Consider the following 20,830-nt stretch of genomic DNA (forward strand, 5'->3'; position numbering starts at 1 on the left):
CATTATTATTGTTTGAAATTTAAGATGCTTAAAAAATTTAGTTATTTTCATGATCATTTATCTTATTTATTGTTTTATTTGAATTTTATATTATTATTATCTTGATTTACAAATGTTTGCAATTACCTATGATTCAGTGGAAGATAATTGACTGTAACAGCAAGCAAAATAGGATTTTTTGCTCTTTTTCTGCACTGAGTTTTAGCCAATTGAGTCTTTGATTGGAAACATGTATATGTATATATATGTATGTATATGTATACATATATGTATGTGTGTGTATACATATATATATATACTTGTAGAAGAGAGAGTAGAAAGAGAAGCTGAGCTGAGAGAAGTAAGCAGCTAGGGGACTTGCTTGTGGAGTGAACTAACTGAAAGAATGTTTGTGATATTGGTGCTCCCCTTATTGGTCTGTGTTAATTTCTCAGACAGAAGCCCTGCCTGTCGGTCTGTATTGATTTCTCAGACAGAAGCCCTGTCTGTTGGTCTGTATTGATTTCTCGGACAGAAGCCCTGTCTGTTGGTCTGTATTGATTTCTCAGACAGAAGCCCTGCCTGTCGGTCTGTATTGATTTCTCAGACAGAAGCCCTGTCTGTTGGTCTGTGTTAATTTCTCAGACAGAAATCCTGTCTTGATGGCACTGGCAATGTATTGTTATAGCCCTGTTAAGCTTTGTTTTCCTAGATACAGAAGCTGCAGAAAGGAGCCCCTGAAGCCTGCTATCAGGCAGAAGCAGGAAGAGTTTGGAGTGGAACAGCCCTGTGAGCTGAGACAAGGAGAAGGAGCCATGGGGTTTGGAAGTCAGCCTCGAGTCAACATGAGAGGACTTTTCTTCGACACTGTGAATTGATTAAGGGGATTGTTCTTACAGTGACCTAGGGGTGCATGGTGTGGTATTTTCTGCTACCCCTTAAGGATGCATTGTGCCAGGGAAGACCCTAGACTGGGACTCCCTGACTTTGGGGATGCAATGATGTATGCTATGTGCCATATGAAATACTGAATGTTATGAGATACATATGTGCATTAGATGACATGTTTTGTTTAAGGATGTTGCTATAAATGTCATGCTTTACTTTACTGAATAATGTTTTAGTTTACTGGTGAATAGAGAGTTCACTATATTATGCAATTAGACCCTTAAAATGATTCCCAGTAGTGGTCCACAGGTGTGCTGCTGTGATTGGTGTCACACTGACAAGAGATGAAAGAACCTCATTCAGGTCTCTGACGTGTAGCCCTTTTAGTGCCAAATAACTGAACAGACCATATAAAGACTTTTGAGAAACATTACAGAAGCCTTGGAGACTGGATAGGTCCAGACTCTACCTACCAAGGTCTTGGTTGTGTGCTTTTTCTTGGCCTTCAAAGTACAGTAGACTGTACCCACTCCAGAGTTTATTCATTCCAACTGGACACATTGGTTCTTGATCAGTTTGGCTGTGTTTCACCAGGAGATAACCAATGCTAACGCTGCGGCCTGGCATGCCAGGTAGCCCAGGACTTCCTGGTCTCCCTGGCTCACCTGGAAATTAAGAAGAAATCAGTCCATTTGCTTAGTGACTCTTTGAAAACGAAGCTAATCAAGACCGACAAGGGAGAAACAATCATGTCATCTTTTGGGATGCCTGGAGTGTGTTACTTCCTTTCCTCATGATTTGGTTCATTGCTTACCTTCTTGGCCTACTGGTCCTTGAAGACCTGTGGGACCTTGGTCACCTCTGAAGCCTGGAAGGGCTGAAATACCACCTCTTCCTTGGGGTCCTGGATTTCCAGGTAGTCCTCGTAAACCTGGATAGCCACAAAGTTTAGTATCAATAAGAATAAATGGAAAACAAATAACTATGCTAGGTATGTAATAAATGTGTGAAATCCTCATAGAAATGAATTTTAAAAAGACAAACATTTCACCCCTGATTTTCCTTGATGCCTCCATATTTCAATTCCAGTTCACGTTCCTACCTGGATCACCTGGAGGGCCCTGGGGACCCATCTCTCCTTGCATTCCAATGGGTCCTCTCCTTCCTTGGGGACCTGCCACCCCAGGTTCTGTGGCAATCTTCAGGGGAATTCCTGGAATCCCAGGAGATCCTATAGCACCAGGAGGACCTAGGAAGGAGAGAGAAAGGTACCAAGATATATAAGAAACATTAGCTATTGACCTAAAACCTAGCCTACATCCACTGGTAGCTGCCAAAATCAGATCTCAAAGCTGTACCTGGAAAAACATGACCTTTTGCGAACCAGACAGATAAGAATTCTATTTATCTGAGCAAGAACTTGGCAAACAGACTATGTGGATCTCTATCAAATACCATCAGGACTTTTCTTCACAGGATGACAGAATAGTATTACTAGGTATCATTGTACTAATGTGTTATGTTTAAGAATGCACAGTTCAAAGGAAATGGCTTCTTAAGCAATGGCTGAGCAAGTCTCACTTGTGTTGTTAATCAGATTCCCAGAGGTAATAACAGCAAACTTTTATCTACAGCAATTAATTTCAACAACTTCACCTCTGCTTCCTTTTATTTTAAATCAAATCTTCATTAAGTGCTTACGAACTACATACAACTCTAGAGTGGAGTCCAAATGTGATCTTCTCTATAGCATTAATATTTAGTTATTTCAGGACGAGGTATTATTCATTTCTTTTTATAGCTATCCCCATAGGCAGTCAGAGTAACACGGCCAACAGCAGATTCTTGGTTTCCAGACTTCCATATTAGGACGCCTTCTCTGGTTTCCTTCTGCACCGCCTACTATCTAAGTCACATCATATTTGTTCTGTAAATATTTTGCATATACTTATAAGTATATTTGTTGCTTCCCCTAAAGAGAACATAAATTCTCTGAAAGCAGGGACTTTTTTGGCGAGGGAAGGTCTTTGTATCCCCATTACCTAGCACATTGCCTGGAACATTGCAAACATTCAATAAAATTTGTTGAGTTGAAATGAGGAACAATTGAGAGCTCACGCAGGGATGCCTTAAATTATTTATTTTACCCCTGTAGGTACTTAGAGAGTAAACTCACATAGAGATTTACTCCTCAGCTGCCCACTTTCAGCATCCCTAGAGAAGTTAGTGGTTGTAGCCCTGAAGACACATACTTACCAGGTAATCCTCTGTCTCCTTTAGGTCCCTTGGGGCCTCTGTCACCAATATTTCCTGGTATCCCATGGTATCCCATGAGTCCTTGCTGTCCTTTGGGTCCTTCAATATACATGGCACATTTATGTTATGTATGTTTGATCTCTCCATTCATCAATTTCAACTACATTTTCCCTCCTCAGGGGCACAGTTCTCCCTCTAGGATCTAAAATTCTGAAATTCCTCTATTTGGTCATAACCTCTTATCCTTCTATCTCCCTCTCTGCCCCATTTCTTGCTGTTTAGTCATTTCAGTTGTGTCTGATTCTTTATGACCCCATTTGGGGTTTTCTTGGCAAAGACACTGGAGTGGTTTGCCATTTCCTTCTTCAGCTCATTTTACAGACGAACTGAAGTAAACAGGGTTAAATGTCTTGCCTAGCATCACAAAGGTAGTAAGTGTTTGAATTCAGATTTGAACACAGGAAGATGAGTGCATGATTCCAAAGCCAGGGCTCTATTTACTTTGCCACCTAGCTGCCCCATTCCTAAATCTATTTTTTTATCTCAATGTGACATGCAGTTACTTTTGCCTTCTCTGCTTTCTCAGTCCATCTCTCCTGCCCAGGCCTCAATTTCTACCCTTTGTAATCAGGACCCTATATTTAACCGGTTAAGCTGTACAATATTCTCTATTTTTTTTTAAATTACTTGTCCTTTTGACTGATTGCTGTACACACTCAACCTCAAAGTTGGATTACTCCTACCCTTTGCCTTCTCTATTCCTACTTAGATCCTTTTGAAAGCTATTGGAGGAGGTGATACAACCACGTTAAATAGGTCCACTACAATTTTGTACCATGTAGTCTCCACTGCACGCAACCTTACTGCCAGACAACAATTCCTTTATTTGTCCCTGAATGACCCTCTATCACATTCTCCTCAGTATCTATTCCAGAACTATTTTCTCCTCAAAATGTCTACATCATTCCCTCTCAGCAGAGCACCAGTATCTTGACTAAGAAAAAAGGGACAGTTTGTTGTGAACCATCTCTTTTTTCACTTCTACTCTACAACTCAAAAACCTTCTATGTCCTCTTCTCCTCTTGTCTCCCCACCATTCTTGCCTGGTATTTGTCCTTTCAATCATTCCTTCTCCCACTCTCACCTCCTCATCTAGTGGGTCCTTTCGCTGCTCCATCCAAATATGCCTTCTACTCCATTCTTTAAAAACCTTCATTTCATCTTTCCATCTCTTTAAGCTGTTTTCCTGTATCTCTCCTTTTAAGAGCTGACCTCTGAGAAGAGATCTCTTTACATTTGCTCTCTCCACATTCTTCAATTCCTATTCACTTTTCAAATACAGGTAATTTTGTTTTCAAAATCACCACTTGACTGAAACTTCTCTTTCCAAAGTTCACAATGATATCTTATTCATTCTATATTCAATTTAGCAATAGAAATGACTTTTGGTCAGTCCTCACCCTTCTTGACCTCTTTTCAGCTTTTGATAACACCAACCACCCTATCCCTGATCTCCCTTGCCTCTTTTGCTCTCATGAGTCTCCTCTCCTCTGGTTTTCTTTCCACATATGGCTGCTCCTTCTCTTTGGCCCAACTACAAATGTCTCCCAATATTGCCCTGGAACCTGTTTTCTTCTTTCTCCTCTCTCAGTGATCTCATTAGTTTCTTTGTCAAGTCACATCTGTACAGATAATTCCCAATTTATGTATCCAGACTTAATCACTCTCACCAGGTCTGCATCGCTATTAGTTTGAATGGAAAATTTCACCTGGATGCCTGACAGGTATCTCAAACTCACATCCAAAATGGATTCCTTCATCTTCCTCTTTAAACCTGCCATTCCAAAACTTCCTATTTCTGTTGAGTACTGAAATTCTTTTTTTCCTTTTTATCCCATTTTTATCTGACTTTTTTTTGGTTTTATTCCATTTTGGCAACCTCAGAAAAATGTTTGACTTCTCTCTTCCTTACCTCTCATATCCAGTCAGTTAGTAAATCTGGTCAATTCTATCTCCACAACATTTCATGCATCTGTTCCCTTCTCTCCAGCCATATTGCCATCACCCTAGAATAGGACCTCATTATCTCACCAGTGGATTCCTGTCATAGCCTTCTAGCCTTCTTTACTTTTTAGGATAGCTCTCTTCTTCAATCCATTCTCAACAATGTTGCCAAAACGATCTTCTTTTTTTAAAAAAAATTTTTAAGTTTATTTATTTACAAAACAATCTTCTTAAAGTACAGGTCTGACTATGTTATTTGTCAACTCAAGAATTCTGTGGCTTTCTGTTGCCTCTAAGATAAAATACAAGGCTCTCAACTTGTCATTTAGGGTTCTGTACACTCTGGCTTCCACCCACCTTTTGAGACTTATTTGATATTACTCCCCTACATGTACCTTCCATTCCAGCTAAACAGTGCCTTGAACCTCCCACTCCTGTGCCATTTTAGACAATCTCTTCTTCCATGTCTGAATTGCATTCTTACCTCACCTCAGCCTCTTGGAACTCTCACCATCCTTCAAGGCTCACCTTGGGTGTCTCCTCCTATGGGATCCCTTTCCTAATTCTTATAGCTATCTGGGTTTTGTACCTTTTCCATTTACCTGGCATTTGCTTATCTGTGCAAATGAATTAGTGTACATGAACTGTTTCCTAGAGAAGATGTTACCTCCACTGTTTCATTTTTGTCACTGTGTAGTGTTTGGAGAGACAGGGTGGCCTCAGACCAGGAAGACCTGGGCACAAGACCTGCCTCTGACACTGACTAGCTGTGTAACCCTGGCAAGGTCATTTAACCTCTCAATGCTCTAGAAGTCCTTCAAGTCTACAGGTTGCAGGGTGCTAGGTGGCACAGTGGATAAAGAGTCAGGAAGACTCATCTTCCTGAGTCCAAATCTGGCCTCAGACATGTACTAGCTATGTGATTCTGGGCAAGTCACTTAACCCTATTTGTCTCAGTTTCCTTATCTGTAAAATGAACTGGAGAAAGAAATGGCTAATCACTCTAGTATCTTTGCTGAGAAAACCCTAAATGGCATCACACAGAGATGGACAGACTCAAATCACTCAACAACAATAATACTTTTACACAGGATTTCATTAAAAAAAAAAAAGTCTTTTGCAGAGAAGATGCCCACCTACATTGGAAGAGGAAGTTTCTTATCAGCAGCTCTCTATGCCAATAAAATTGCAAGTCCAATCCCTATCTGCCATCCCCAATGCTCAGAATAGTTCCTTGGCCTTAATCAATGCATTATAATTATTTGCTGAGTTGTATTAAATGTCTCAATACTCATAATGCTAAATAATAATTACCCTCTCTCTTGTTTAATCTTCTCTTTTCATTTGCTCTCCCCTCCTCTTCTTCTCCCCCCCCCCACCTCGAGTCCCTCCATTCATGACCAAATCAAGACATTCATTAGTTTTGTGGAAAATGACCTTTTTCTCCTGGGAGTCCATACACTCCAGGTCTGCCTTGGGGTCCAGGATCTCCTGGCCATCCTTTGGGTCCCCTTTCTCCTGTAAGGCCTGGACTTCCTGCATCTCCTTTGATTCCAGGAGAAGATGATGGTCCAGGTGCTCCTGGGGGGCCTCGGTAACCTGTAGACATCAGCGGTTAGACAAGAGGAAACAAATCATATTTTTCTGTTGATCTGGGGGATTCAAAGGTACTCTCAGTTATAGGAGTACAAAAGAAGACCTTGTTGATGAGAAATCTTTAATAATAAATTGACTTCCTTTTGCTATCTAACACATTCTACATCTTGCTGTTTAGCGGATATGTGTTCAGGAAATGCAGACTGATATTTAACATGAGTTTAGATAAATCATAATTAGGAAGGCAGGTTTTCTGGGAGGATGTTCTACAGTCTGTTCCAAAGTTCATGATACTGGGCAGTATCTGCTCCTGGTGTAAATAATCAAAAGCTGACTATAACAAAATAGGTCAGGGGATACTGCCATCACAATAGCTAGCAGGTCAATACCCTGCAAAAACATGATTAAGGAGTGGCTTTTGTACTCTCAATGCATTCTGGGTTGGTGTGAGGTCCTTCTCCAGGTCCTCAAAGGTAAGTGTGGTTAGGAAGAAAGGAAATGACAAGTTTTTTGAACCACATTTTTTTGACAATGGTCAGAAGATAGTGTGAAAATGAAAGATGTGTGAAAGTTTTACACTTGTATCATGCTGGTTAGCTAACAACTAACTACCTAAAGATCTCCAAGCACAATTACAAAATATATAGCTTACCCTGTATTCCAAATAGACCTGGTGCTCCTTTGTCACCTGGTAACCCAGAGATATTGGAAGGTGCAGTGAATCCTGGAAGTCCTTCAATTCCTGGGCTACCAGAAGGACCTGGTTGCCCTGAGGATTAAAAAAAAAATAGCATTGCTTCTAACACAATAGGAAAAAACCCAGATTATTTGTACTGAGTTCTGTCAGCTCTACCTCCTTATCATCTCTCATATTCTCCTCTCCATTAACATTGTTAATGCCTTACTTCGGGCTGTCATCACTTCTCACTGAGGCTATCATACTATTGCCACCCAAAATAATCTTACTAATGTACCAGCCTGACAATGTCACTCCCCTCTTCAAAAACTTCAGTGGCTACCTATTACTTAGAAGATAAAATACAAAGTTCTCATTGAAGGCCATTTCCTAATATGGCTCTAGATTATCCTCCCTACTTTGGTGCAGTAGATAGAATTAGGTCTTGGAATAAGGGAAATTTAATCTTGATCAACTCAAAGTCTGGTCACAGACACACTAGCTGTGGGCAAACCACTTAGCCCTGTTTGCCTTAGTTTCCTCATCTGTAAAATGAGCAGGAGAATAAAATGACAAATCACTTCAGGATCTTTGCCAAGAAAACCCCAAATGGGTTCACAAAGTGTCAGATACAACCGAAGAATAAACATAATCCTTCCCACTCCCATTTACATACTACCTATCCCAGCCAAATAATCCCTGATCTTATTCAACATTCTCCCATTTCTTTGCATTTAAGGAAATGGGAATTTTTTTGAGCCCCTCATGCTTAGAGCACACTTTCTCCATGTTGAAATTCTTTTTTGCTTTTAAGACCCAGATCAGGCCCTGCCAACTCAAAAACTTCCTCTCTTCCCCATTTGGTAAAAAATGTGTTCTCAATCTATAATTTTCTTTTTTAAGAAATTAAATTGATCTTTTGTTACATTTTAAGTTCTGAATGATCTCACTCCCTTTCTCCCCATTCTGTACTTCAACCACCCACCATGTGTCACAGAAATATATGTATATGTACATATGTAAAACCTTACTATGTACATTCTATTTATCAATTCTTTCTCAAGGTGGATAGCATCTTCCTTCTTGGGTCCATTGTAGCTGATCTGAGTATTCATAATACTCAGAAGAACTTCACACTTACTCTTTGAACAATATCGCTGTTACTATATAGAACCTTCTCTTGGTTTGGTTCACTTCTCTCTTCATTATTTCATACAAATCTTCTCATGTTTTTCTAAAATCCACCTGCTCATCATTTCTTCCAGTATTCCATCATGATCACTTACCACAACTTGTTTAGTTAGCCATTCCTCAACATGACTTTCACTAAAATTTTATTTGTCAAGAATCGTTCTTTGATCTGATTGGAATATACTTGATGTGTCCTATTATGTGTTATTAATATATTATTATATGTTATCATTATGTTCCTCCAATTGGAATTAATTAACTACCTAATTAATTAACTATTCCTCCATTAGACTGTAAGTTCCCGTGAGGACAGTGACTCTTGTTTTTATTTTTGAAATTCTGGCACCTAACAATGTTGCCCATAGTGTATATGCTTAACAACTGTTGGAGGAATTAAACGGATAAAATCATCACTTTACAACGTGCCAAGTGGTCAGAAGCACTGAGAATTGGTTAATGAATGATGATATTCCAGTGGGTATATGATGGCTTCATTTCAGAAGGACTTGAAACTCTCCCACTGTCTTTTAACCTACAGAGAAATCATTTCATGTCCTTATTCCTAGAAATGAAATGTACATACGACCCATGTACTCTCCCAAGCTTGGATGTCATCGCATTGTTATGGGTCCTCCCTCTATTCATGAACGTAACTCTCCCTTCACCCCTATTTTCTTATAGTGGTCACTGCTAACTTTGTCTTACTCAAGGACCATCATTATTCAGCTCCCTGGCCTGAGGGAGTCAGGCCTTGGTTTTTCACAGCTCATTAGCACCTCAAGTGTAGAAAGCCCGCTAAGGAAAGGGAATCAAACGCAAATTAGTTTGTTTTGGCACTTCATAACAGCTCTGGGTAAAGTTTTGGTGGAGGAGAAAGTTGAAACAAAGGGTAAAAAAATGATACTGCAGGATTATCAGTAAATTTAGTTTATCTTTGTTCTTTATTATCCTGGATCAAGGTGATATAGAGTTGACATGAGTGACCTGTCATTTCTGGGTGAGTGGTAGAGATTCACTTTAAGAAGGAAATCTATGAAATCTCTTAAGATAACTCCTCCCCTCTCCTGAGCTTCTCCCCATTTAGGGCAACATTTTCCCCATCCCTTACTTTCTTTTAGGTTCCATGATTAAGGGTAAGGGCTAACCCAAAATACTGCCACCCAACTCACAGCACCTAAAAAATGTCACACAAGTGATAGAGTTTATAGGCTTGGAGTTAGGAAGACCTGAATTCAAATCCGGACTCAGGCAATTACTGGCTTTGTGGTCTTGGGCAAGCCATTTAATCTCCATTTTCTCAGTTTCTTCAGCTATAAAATGGAGGAAAGAGCCCCTACTTCCCAGGGTTTTTGTGAGGATCAAATAGAATGATATTTGTACAGCACTTTGCAAACCTTAAAACACTGAAAACGCTAGCTATATGGTCGGGCAGTTAGGTGATACGGTGGAAAAGCATGGGGTTTTAAGTCACAAACATGTGAGTTCAAATCTTGCCTTAGATACTTACTAGCTGTGATATTGAGAAAGTCACTAAACCTCTTTGTGTCTTAAGTTTCCTCATCTGTAAAATGGGAAGGGAATACACACTTATATAGAACGTATGATATGTGCCAGGCACTGCGCTAAGTGCTTTACACATATTATCTCATTTGATAATGCGGGTAAGAATAGTACCTACCTCACAGAATCATGCGAGGATCAATGAGTTAACATATGTAAAGCACCTCACAAACCTTAAGGCAGTACATAGGCACTAGCTGATATGAGTATTATTATTGGAAAGTATCTTCCTGTAGGAACGGCTGGGGGCACTGTGGATAGAGTGCCAGGGCTGGAGTCAGGAAGACTCATCTGGCCTCCAATGCTTCCTAGCTATGTGACTCTGGGAAAGTCGCTTAACCTTATTTACCTCAGTTTCCTCATCTGTAAAATCAGCTGGAGAAGGAAAGGACAAACCCTTCCAATATCTTTGTCAAGAAAACCCCAAACGGGGTCATGAGCAGTCAGACACAACTGAAAAACGATTGAATGACAACCTTCCTATTGTGAGAGAATGAGGAGAGAAGACATTGGCACAGCATACTAGAACCTATAAATTGTGAATTCTGAACCTTGAAAAGTGGCTTGCTGTATTTCCTCCTTCTGTCTTTACGACATGCTAACATCTATCACAGCAGAACTGAGAGATGTTCAGAATTGGAAGAATTTGGACATAAAGACCACAGAAATGTTTCTATCCATGCATATTCAGAGCAGCAAGAAGGAAATACATAATAGGAGAAAGATTATAAATATCTATACCTCTTCAATATGATTAATTATGAACAGCAACAGGTTGGATTTATTGAACCTAAAAGTATTCAATACCATCAGCTGTAGCTGGATGAAAAATGACATCTAAGGCAGTCAACTGATATTTATTAAGCCTTTATTATGAGTCAGGCACTGTGATAAGCAACCGAGATACAAATACAAGAAAAAAGACAGTCTCTGTCCTCAAGGAGATTATAAAATAACTACAAGAGATTTTTAAGTCTCAGAAAATAGTGGAAAACTTTTGAGTAAGAAGAGGATCTCATGACATCTCTAGACTGGTTTCTATTTGATCAATGCTAGTTGCTTGCCTTCCTGGCTGCCTTTTTTTTATTTTTTTTTTTAACAAAAGCAGAACTAACTACAGTTATTAGAGCTCCATTAATGAGAGTATTTAGCAATCATGAGTCATGTGGTTGGAATTAACAGAGAAACACGGTCATTTTCTCAAAGATCCTCCTACTGATCTTCATAACTATGGAAATAAAAAAAGCTAGACAATGGATAGTAGATTCCATTGAAAATGCCATCCAACAATCAAAAGTTGGCCAGGCATGGATGAAATATCTGACATATTTTCAGTAAGAAGAAACTGAATGTTGATTGGGAATGTAGCATAATGATGTGAAGTCAAAGATTCTTGGTTCACATGCCACAGCTAAGAATGACTACCTGTGTGACCTTGGGCAAGTTACTAAACCTTCTGGAGTCTCAGTTTCCTCATGTAAAATGGGGGTTTGGCGTTCGATTAAGTGGCCTCATTAGTCCCTTTCATTCCTAAATCTGTGATGCTGCAAATATAGGGCTAATCCAACAAGAAGCCAATTTGGCAAAGTCCAAAGTTTAACTATCAGCTGAAACTTAAATTTAAGCAAAAGCACTGGATGACATTACAATTAGTGATGAAATGCCATGAATGAAAGATGTCAGTATAAAAGACTCATTGGAATGAGTGGAAATCAGATTCACAATAGTTTCCTAATTTTCTGTTGTTGTTTAGTCGTTTTTCAGTCATGGTTAACTTTTTTTGACCTCTCTTGGTATTTTCTTGGCAAAGGTAGGGGAACGGTTTGTCATTTCCTTCTCCAGCTCATTTTACAGATGAGAAAACGGAGGCAAACAGGGTGAAGTGACTTGCCCAGGGTCACACAGCTAGTAACTGTCTGAAGAGTAAATAAGAGTGTCACATATAGATTAATGTACACTTTAAATGTCTTTAAAGAGATCATCTTTCCTTATGTTATCTGGGCCATTTGGTTCTGTAATCTGAAGAATTAAGAGGATGGGGGGCAGAGCAAGGCAGGGAGTTGGGGAGGGAGGAAATCTACCACAAATGGCCTGCTGTTTTAAGATCTCTGAAATGATCAACCACTGGCTCTACTTATTTGCTACTTTCATGAAACAGCAGGTAACAACAAAGATATATAGAGATATATATATGTATATAGTACATATACACACATGTGTATATTATATGTATATATATATATATATATATGTGAATGGTTGATAGGTTAATAATTGCAAGTACAGGGGCTATAATACCTCTTCTTATATAGACATGCATTTGTCATTTGAAAATTCAGAAAGAAAATGTCTGGTGGAATATTTTTGTTGCTGTTCGGACATTTTCAGTCCTGTCTGACTCTTTGTGACCTTGCTTGGGGTTTTCTTGGTGAGGAAAGTGAAGTGGTTTGCCATTTTCTTCTCCAGATCATTTTACAGATGAGGAAACTGAGGCAAACAGGGTGAACTGACTTGCCCAGGGTCACGCAGCTAATAGCATCTGAGGCCAGATTTGAACAAGGGAAGATGAATCTTCTTGATTCCACAACTGGCACTCTATCCACTGGCAGAATACTGGGGAATGTCTAAAACCATAGAATCTTAGCTCTGGAAGAGTCATCTTGCTTACACATCTTAAAAATAGCCAGTGATGGTCCATTTCACCTTCAACTGCTCTAATTATTCAGAAGAGACAGATTCTGCCTTCTTGTTGCTTCTAAACATTGGTTCCAGTTCTACCCTCTGGATCCCTGCATAATTCCAATCTTTCTGTTGTATTACAACCCTTCAAATACTTGAAGACAGCAACCTAGCCTCTTGTTGTCTCTTGTCCTTGAGTAAACATCCCTAGCTCCCACAAAGGATCTAGTTAGTGGTAGAGAAGAGTTTATAGATGGACATTGGTACACGTGTGAACTTTTCTCACTCAAATGCCAGAACTCCTATTAAAATTTTCCTGATCAGTCTATCCATATTTGAAACTCTCCCTATATCAGACTTAGCTCAGAAGATGTTATTGGACCATCGCTTGTGGTGTCCTGCAACTGAGTAAGTAGCACTTTCCCAGAGTTCTCCTCTGGCTTTTATTCATCCAGCCCTCTGTTTACATAGATGGGCACATGGGCTTCTTTTCTTGAATTCAAGTTATCATCAGGGATAACACATCTTTGGACAAATTCAATGTCTCACCTAGGTTTCCCCTCTCTCCCTTCTGCCCTGGTGCTCCCAGGGGACCTGGAATTATGTTAGGTTCTCCTCTTTCTCCTTTGTCACCAAAAGGACCGGGAAAACCAGGATTCCCGTAGCCATCTGCACCTGTTGTGGAGTTAAAATAGAAATCAGATGTTAATGCATCACAGGTATAAAATATTAATTTTCTTAAATCAAGTAAAACCAATCAAGTAAAACCAAGCTATGCAATACAGCTTAAAAGCAGGAATGTAATGACACCTAAGGTTAGTAAATTTTCAATCAGTTCAGTCTCTTAGTTCCGTATTTGAAGAAATTAAAACCCAAGGGGTTGAAATGGTCCAAGATCACACAGTAACTTGGTGGCAGTCACGACCAGAAGGTAGGTCTCACCCTAAACCTAAAATTCATGTTCTACTCTTCTTTCCACCATTCTCAGTTGTCAGCTTCCCCTCAGTACGTTTATAAGTAGAGGGAGCCATGACATAATAAAAGGAACGCAGGAAATGGAGTCAGACGAAACCTGGGGTTGAATCCCACTTGTTTTCACTTGGTATTTAAGTGACCACAGGCAAGTTACTAGTTTTTGTGCCTCAATTTCCTTATCTCTAAAGTAGGAATAGTAGTACAAAGGACTGTTGTGAAGATTTGTATATATAAAGCACTTTGCTGCATAAATGACAGTTATTAAAAATAAAGAGAAAATAAAATATTATTCAAAACCTTATCAGTATGGATCATCAATAAATATTTGGTATTCACATGATTTAGGTATTAATTAGATAGATTTAGATTAGATAATTTTAGAATTAGAAAATTATATAAATTTAAATAAATGACAAACAATAATTTACATATAAATTATACACTCATATAATTTATAAGTTATATATGATTTACGTATATAGATAAATTTATATGAATTGTATATTTATGCAATAAATATGTATCTTTTATATTCATTATGTTATTATTAACAGAAAATAAAATATTATTTGAAACCTTATCAGTATAAATTTGAGTCACTGTGCTTGTCTAATATCAGTTGTTCCTGACTGTCACCTGTAACTGAAATGTTATTTAGAAATAAGCTCTTGTACTCAGCCCCACATATTTTTGTTTCAGTAACCTTAGCTAACAAATGGAAGGGTAAAGGATTAGAAAATAAATTAAATTTTCAAATGACGAAGGCTTTCTCTAAGAATCTCCTCAGTCTTCCACTACTGTGTCACGTAGAAATTTTAGCAAGAATAATTTCTCAGGGAGAGTGATGGTGGATGGCATTGTTCCATGGTATAAGAAATGATTCCCTTTCTAGGAATAAATCCAACACAAGAAAGGCATTGTGGTGTCCCAGAAGGAACTAACATGATGTACATTTTATTGTGTTATATCTGCCTTTAGAAACAATGGGGCCTTGCATCATTTTTCAGTAATAAATACACACTGATACTATTTAAAATGTAGCAAAAGAGTGCTATGAAAAGCAGTTGTGTTTTTTGAGTTCTGGCTCTTAAAGACCCTTTAATGTCACAATCGTTACAGAATGCCAAAACATACCTGGGGATAGATTAGACACCAACTGTTTACTACATGCTACTTTTAAAAAAAATAATCAAAATTTAAAAAAACTTTGGAAAAAGTCAATTTTTTTTGACAATGACACTGTACAAAAACATGAAAATAAACATAAAGATCCTATTAAAAATTTCTATTTTTCTTTTTTTCCAAAGGCTCTTCATGAAAGGAACACAGAGAAGGCCTGGTCTTTGCTATCCAAATCACTGAATGTCTTTAGAATTCTGAGGCTGACAGGTTTATTCAAAATAATCTCTAGATAGAAGGGCTGGCTGTAAGATTTCTAGAGGCCCTGGTTTCTGCAGGCTAAGAAAAGGCATCCCAGCTTGCACCCACAAACATTAACCCTCTCATCAACGACAACAACAACCTTGTCTACATACTTCAACCCAGTCAAACACCTATATCCAAAAAAAAAAAAAAATTTAGTCCCAAAGTTATTGTAAAATTTTCAACAGAATTCACAGACTAAGTCTACTGCAACGCATATGTATGATGAGAAGGCCAAATACAGCAGGTCAGTACCTGGAGATCCGGGTAAGCCTTTAGTGCCTGGTAAGCCATGCAGTCCACTGAGTCCTCTGATGCCAGGAAAACCTGTTGGAATTCACCCACAATTATCCCATTTCCGAAAATACAAATTACATTTCCAATGAGTAGAAATCACTTAGGAGTATTTGATCTGAAACACCTCACATATTAACAACACATATTCATACAAGGCATTACCTTTCTTGAAAATATGCAGCAACCATATTTATCTTGGTGTATTAAATTAGTTTTCCCTAAACCTCTATTATAACTCTTTTATTAAAAAAAAACATGAAAATGTATTTGACTCACTAAAGTTAAGCTACGTAAAAAGAGATAGTCTGATAGGATGTCCCATCCTTTTAGATTTCTTGGACTCAGTATTTCCAAACTAGGGAAGTGGAAAAGTCCAATTCTTTCAGTGACTGTGGTAGTTGATAATGGGAACAAGAGGCTGCATCCTGTCTATAGGCTTAGACTATGGTATCATGAATGGTGTGCCAAGATAGAGTGGCTTGGCCTTCCAGAAGTAGCTGACAGGAAACACTTGTCTCGGTGTCCACAATATCAATATCCTTAATAGCTTATCCATAGTAGGTGCTTAATGCTTGTTGTATTCATTTCACTATGATGCTTTCAATTTTTTTCTCAATGAGAAAAGAAAGTCTGACTTGCCATGTGCCCTTTCCATGGAATAGGAAATCAATAGAGATGAAGAAGCAGTGATATTTAACTCATATCTCCTGTTCTTGTGATGTTCAACAGCAGGTTATTTCAACAACTGATATTTCCTTCTGTTTTTTTGGGGAAGTAAATCCTGCATTGCTAATGACTGTTGGAGACGTTTTTATTGGTCCAGAAAACTGGAAACAGTTCACATGATGTCCACTGTTTACAGGTCTACATTTCATCCATCAAAAGTTCAATAAAGTAGCTTCTAATGAGAAGCTGAATGAACCCACCTCTCTCTTTTGTAGAGGTGGTGACTATGGATATAGAAGATTGCATCATACTGCCACATTCAGCTGATATGTTGGTTAGCTACAATGAACTGCTTCTCCCTCTGTCTCTCTCCCCATTCTCTTTCTTCCCCCCTTTTCATTATTTGTTGCAAAGCATGGCTTGCTAGGGGCTTGGGGGAAGGGGATGGAGGGAGTGGATATATTGACAAAGGAAGATGATGGAAAGATATCAATTAAACTTTTTTTTTTAATTAAGTAGAGGGTAGAACGGAAAAAAAAACCCAAACCCGACTGCCAATGGTGATTATTTATGGACATTCTCTCACAATGATTTTAAACAGTGTGGGGTGTGTGTGTGTGCGTGTGTTACCTGATAAGCCTGGAGCCCCTGGCCATCCAGAATCTCCTTTTTCACCAGGAGGTCCAGCACGACCTGGGTCTCCTTGGGATCCTGGGAGTCCTGTCAGTCCTGGGAAACCTGTTGGACAAATACATCATTAATTCTAAGTACACGCAGAGAAAAGTGACAGAATAATCACCCTTACAGAGGCCCTGAAATATTTTTTGGGCCATGGATGCTTTTGACAATCTAGAGGAGTCTATGGACTCTTTCTCAGAATAATGGTTTTAGATAATTGAAGGAAATTCAAAATTTAAATGAAAGGTTAGTGAAAACAAAGATGGAAATTTTTTCTCATTTAAGCTCAGGGACTTTCTGAAATCTCCCCCAGGTTAAGAACCCTTGTATTAGACCATTCTCAGAAGCCAATGTTTATTGTTCTGTCCTTTTGCTGAAAGTGGCAATGTTATGGACAAAATGCATAGAATCCTTTTGGACAGCAATTGAAAATGGGGTGGAGGGTATGGAGAATTACTAACCATAGTATAAACCTGGAAAACCCAAATGTCTTATAAACAAAAATTCTGATTTTAGCAAGATTAGCTTCTTTTTTTCTACCATCTGTAGGAGAAAACACCTTGCACTTTTCTCCTGCTCAACATGCAAGACAAAGTCTTGATGTGGACACCATAGAGCTCCTAAAAGATTCTGTCTATAATATTCTTTTTTGTTCAAAAGTTCTTACGTGTGAATGAGGAAAAAGAATAATCTAATTCATCTTATTATTTGCCTTAGGTAACAGAATAATTTAATTTCTACAGAGGCCATCCATTCAAAATCACATTATTAGCTTAGATATGGGAGATGGTTGCTTGGCCACAAAGAAGTCTTAAATATTTTTTAAGCTCTTGTCACCTTGTTCTTTTTCTAAGATTCATGTTTGCTTTAATTCCCCTGTTGACAACATTAGCAGTAGAAAGGAAAAAGGGAATCTATCACTTTTTTGCTAGTATCTCTCGCATGGCATGAAACGGCACATTGTGTAGGCCCAAGGTATCATGCGTTGTTATGGCAACATAGTCAGTATAGATATATAACAGCTGTTTGTTCAGAGGCAGGTGAATATTTCACCCGAAGCAACAGGTGAGTTACCTGTCTCTCCTTTCAGTCCAGTGATGCCTTGAGATCCTTTTATGCCCATCAGTCCTACGAAACCACGGTCTCCTGGCGTGCCTTTTTCTCCAGCGAATCCCTTTTCACCTGCAACAAGAGATTTTTTTAAAATAACCCCTTGGCATTCCCTGTGACCTGGGGTCTGTGGGACACGCAGGCAGGACTGCTTCTGTGTTATAATTTTCTGACACAGGGTTTTGAATAGTTCGGTGTGTGACTAGTTTAAAAGTACAACTGCCTTCTACATCTTTTGAGGACTTAAAAAAACCTTTCTCATTTTATGTTTTAATGAACAAACATTTACTTTCTTTCCCTTCCACCTGACCCAGTAATTTAAAGGAAAAAAAGAAAAACAAAGACCTTGTGACAAATATCCATAGTAAAGCAAAAAAAAAAAATCTCACAAATATACATACAAAAATATATGAAAGTTGTATTGTTAGAGAGAAGGGGCATGCTGTAGTAGATACAGGGCCAAGAAATCCTGGGTTCAAATTCTGCCACTGACAGGTATGAATTGAGAGAACCTGGCAATCACTTAATTTCTCAGTGTCTGAGACCATTGTCTAAGACTATAAAAGTTAAAAATAAAAGACCAGTCCTCCGTAGCCGAAATGCTTTTCCTTCTTGTTTCTGCCTCCTCCACCACCTGGCTTCTTTCAAGACTCGGTTCAGATCTCACCTTCTGCAAGAGGCCTTATCAGTTCCCTGTCTCCCCTTCCATCACCCCCTCTTCCCCACCACCACTGTCACTTCCTTAGGAGATCACCGTCCGTTTAGACTGTAGATATTTTGTACGTCTATATCTGCATGCTCTCTCCTCCACTAGAATGGGAGATCTTTGAGGGTAGACACTATTTTTGCTTTTCTACACTTGGTCTTCATCAGTGAAGGGAGTTTCCTCCTTGGAAGTACCTACACAAATGTAGCTAGAGGGCCAAGTGGATAGAGTACTGGGCCTGATGTTAGGTAGACGTCTTCCTGAGTTCAAATCTGGCCTCAGGCACTTACTAGCTGTGTGACCTTGGGCAAGTCACTTAATGCTGTTTACTTCATTATCCTTATCTATAAAATGAGCTGGAGAAGGAAATGGCAAACCACTCCTGTATCTTTGACAAGAAAACCCCAAAGGCGGTCATGAAGAGTCGTATATGTCTGAAACAACTCAACAACACACAGATGGAATCCCTCAAGTTCCAGACCACTCCTTTAAGCTCTCCCCTTCCCCCCTAAAGTTACAGGTAGAAAAAAAGATCTCAATTTCTAACTACTTTTAACTTACTTTTATAGTTGGTCTTTCTTCCCTCTCCCCACATTTGTGAAAATAACCAAATTGTGGAGCATTCAGGTTCATTTGTACCTTGGTAAGATCTTATCACACTATCCTTAAGTTCTCCTCTGCATGCCTTACAAAGCACTTTTTAAAAGAACTTTAAAAGAGACCCCTTCAGTATTCAGAAAAATACTATGAAAGTCAACATTTTGGAAAAATGGCTTGGGAAAGTTTGCTTGTTTCCTGTTGATTTTTACAGTGCTTAGAATCTGCTATAAACACTATTTTTTATCTTTTAATCCATTATTGAAGCTTGTTTTACTTTTCTCCTTGCAAGTATTATGACTGGCTCAAGCTGTTGCTAAGAACAGTCCCTCACTCTCCCAGTTCAAATCTTCACTGTTTTCTTCATGTCTAGTGAATCACTGGATTAGAAAAAATCACTCCAGTCTCTGCTCAGGAAAAGAGTTTATTTTATAGCTTTTGCCATGTTTATACAACTCTTTTCTCAGAGGAGATGAAGTTATCTCAAGGGAGAAAGTTAAAGAATAGTTACCAACTTGTAGAAGCGGAGGACATTTCCCCACCAGGAGTTGCCTATACCAATGAAATCACAAGGATGAGAATGAAACAAGGACCAGTGTGGGTCCCAGTCTCCCTGTCATGTACTCTGTGCTCCAGACATCACAAGCCATGTTTTTTTGTCTCCATGGTTTTGCTCATACTGTTCCCCATACTGAGAAGAGTCTCTTCTGTCCTTCCCACCCCTGTTGCAATCAATCAAGAATTTACTTTGCTCCTGTCACCTGTTATATAGAATAGCTACTATGTGATGGGAACTGTTCTTGGTTATGGTGATACAAAGAAGAAAAAAGAAGAGTGTCTTCACGGACCTACTCTCTCTCTCTCTCTCTCTCTCTCTCTCTCTCTCTCTCTTACTCTCTCTCCCTTCCTCTCTCTCTGTCTCTCTGTCTCTCTCTCTCTCTCTCAATAATAATTGCATGTGGGAGGGTACTAAGTGGAGATATATGGAAAGGCCTCCTGTGGGAAGTAAATTTTGAGCTAATTTTTGAAAGAAACTAGAACTCTTCATTCTATTGACATTCTACACAATCTTCAAAGCCCAGATCAAGTGTTCCTTCCTAAAGCCATCCATGATCCCTGCAGCTGGAAATAACACCTTCTGCTCTCACTGTATATATGTCTTCAGCACTTATCATACAGTATGATATTTATCCATGTGTATCTCATTTGCTGGTAGTAAATGATGTTTGTAGACTATTGAGGGCTGGGCTTTCTATCTTAAATTTCTCAGATCTTACCTAGAACCTAGCACATAGCACTGCATACAGTAGGTGCTTCATAAATGTTTACTATGTTGATGAAGGAATGAATGTACATAATTTTTTTGATGATGTTCAGATTCAAAGTAAAATACATACCTGCCAGTCCAGATATTCCCAGTTCTCCCTTCAACCCTGGCCTTCCTGGTAAGTTTATAGTGTCTCCTTCATCACCTGTTATATACACAGAGGATTATGAATAAGATTGGTTTCTATTTATTTAAGTTTATATATACTTTTTCAAAATGCATC

General features: G+C 38.8%; 1 protein-coding gene across 2 annotated transcripts in view; it reads right to left on the reverse strand.

Annotated features, from left to right (window-relative positions):
- COL4A2 (collagen type IV alpha 2 chain) overlaps positions 1-20,830 on the reverse strand; it is a 287,494-nt gene that overhangs the window by 13,394 nt on the left and 253,270 nt on the right. For both annotated transcript variants that reach the window (XM_072621981.1, XM_072621982.1), the window contains exons 36-46: positions 20,678-20,752; positions 17,942-18,049; positions 16,820-16,927; positions 15,482-15,553; positions 13,379-13,504; positions 7,376-7,492; positions 6,565-6,726; positions 3,124-3,222; positions 1,970-2,116; positions 1,682-1,798; positions 1,341-1,532 (exon numbers count right to left, since the gene is read on the reverse strand). In XM_072621981.1, the coding sequence (XP_072478082.1) occupies positions 1,341-1,532; positions 1,682-1,798; positions 1,970-2,116; positions 3,124-3,222; positions 6,565-6,726; positions 7,376-7,492; positions 13,379-13,504; positions 15,482-15,553; positions 16,820-16,927; positions 17,942-18,049; positions 20,678-20,752 (1,323 nt within the window). The remainder of the gene's footprint in view (positions 1-1,340; positions 1,533-1,681; positions 1,799-1,969; positions 2,117-3,123; positions 3,223-6,564; positions 6,727-7,375; positions 7,493-13,378; positions 13,505-15,481; positions 15,554-16,819; positions 16,928-17,941; positions 18,050-20,677; positions 20,753-20,830) is intronic.

This window comes from Notamacropus eugenii, chromosome 6 (assembly GCF_028372415.1).
Source record: "Notamacropus eugenii isolate mMacEug1 chromosome 6, mMacEug1.pri_v2, whole genome shotgun sequence".
Taxonomy (NCBI): domain Eukaryota; kingdom Metazoa; phylum Chordata; class Mammalia; order Diprotodontia; family Macropodidae; genus Notamacropus; species Notamacropus eugenii.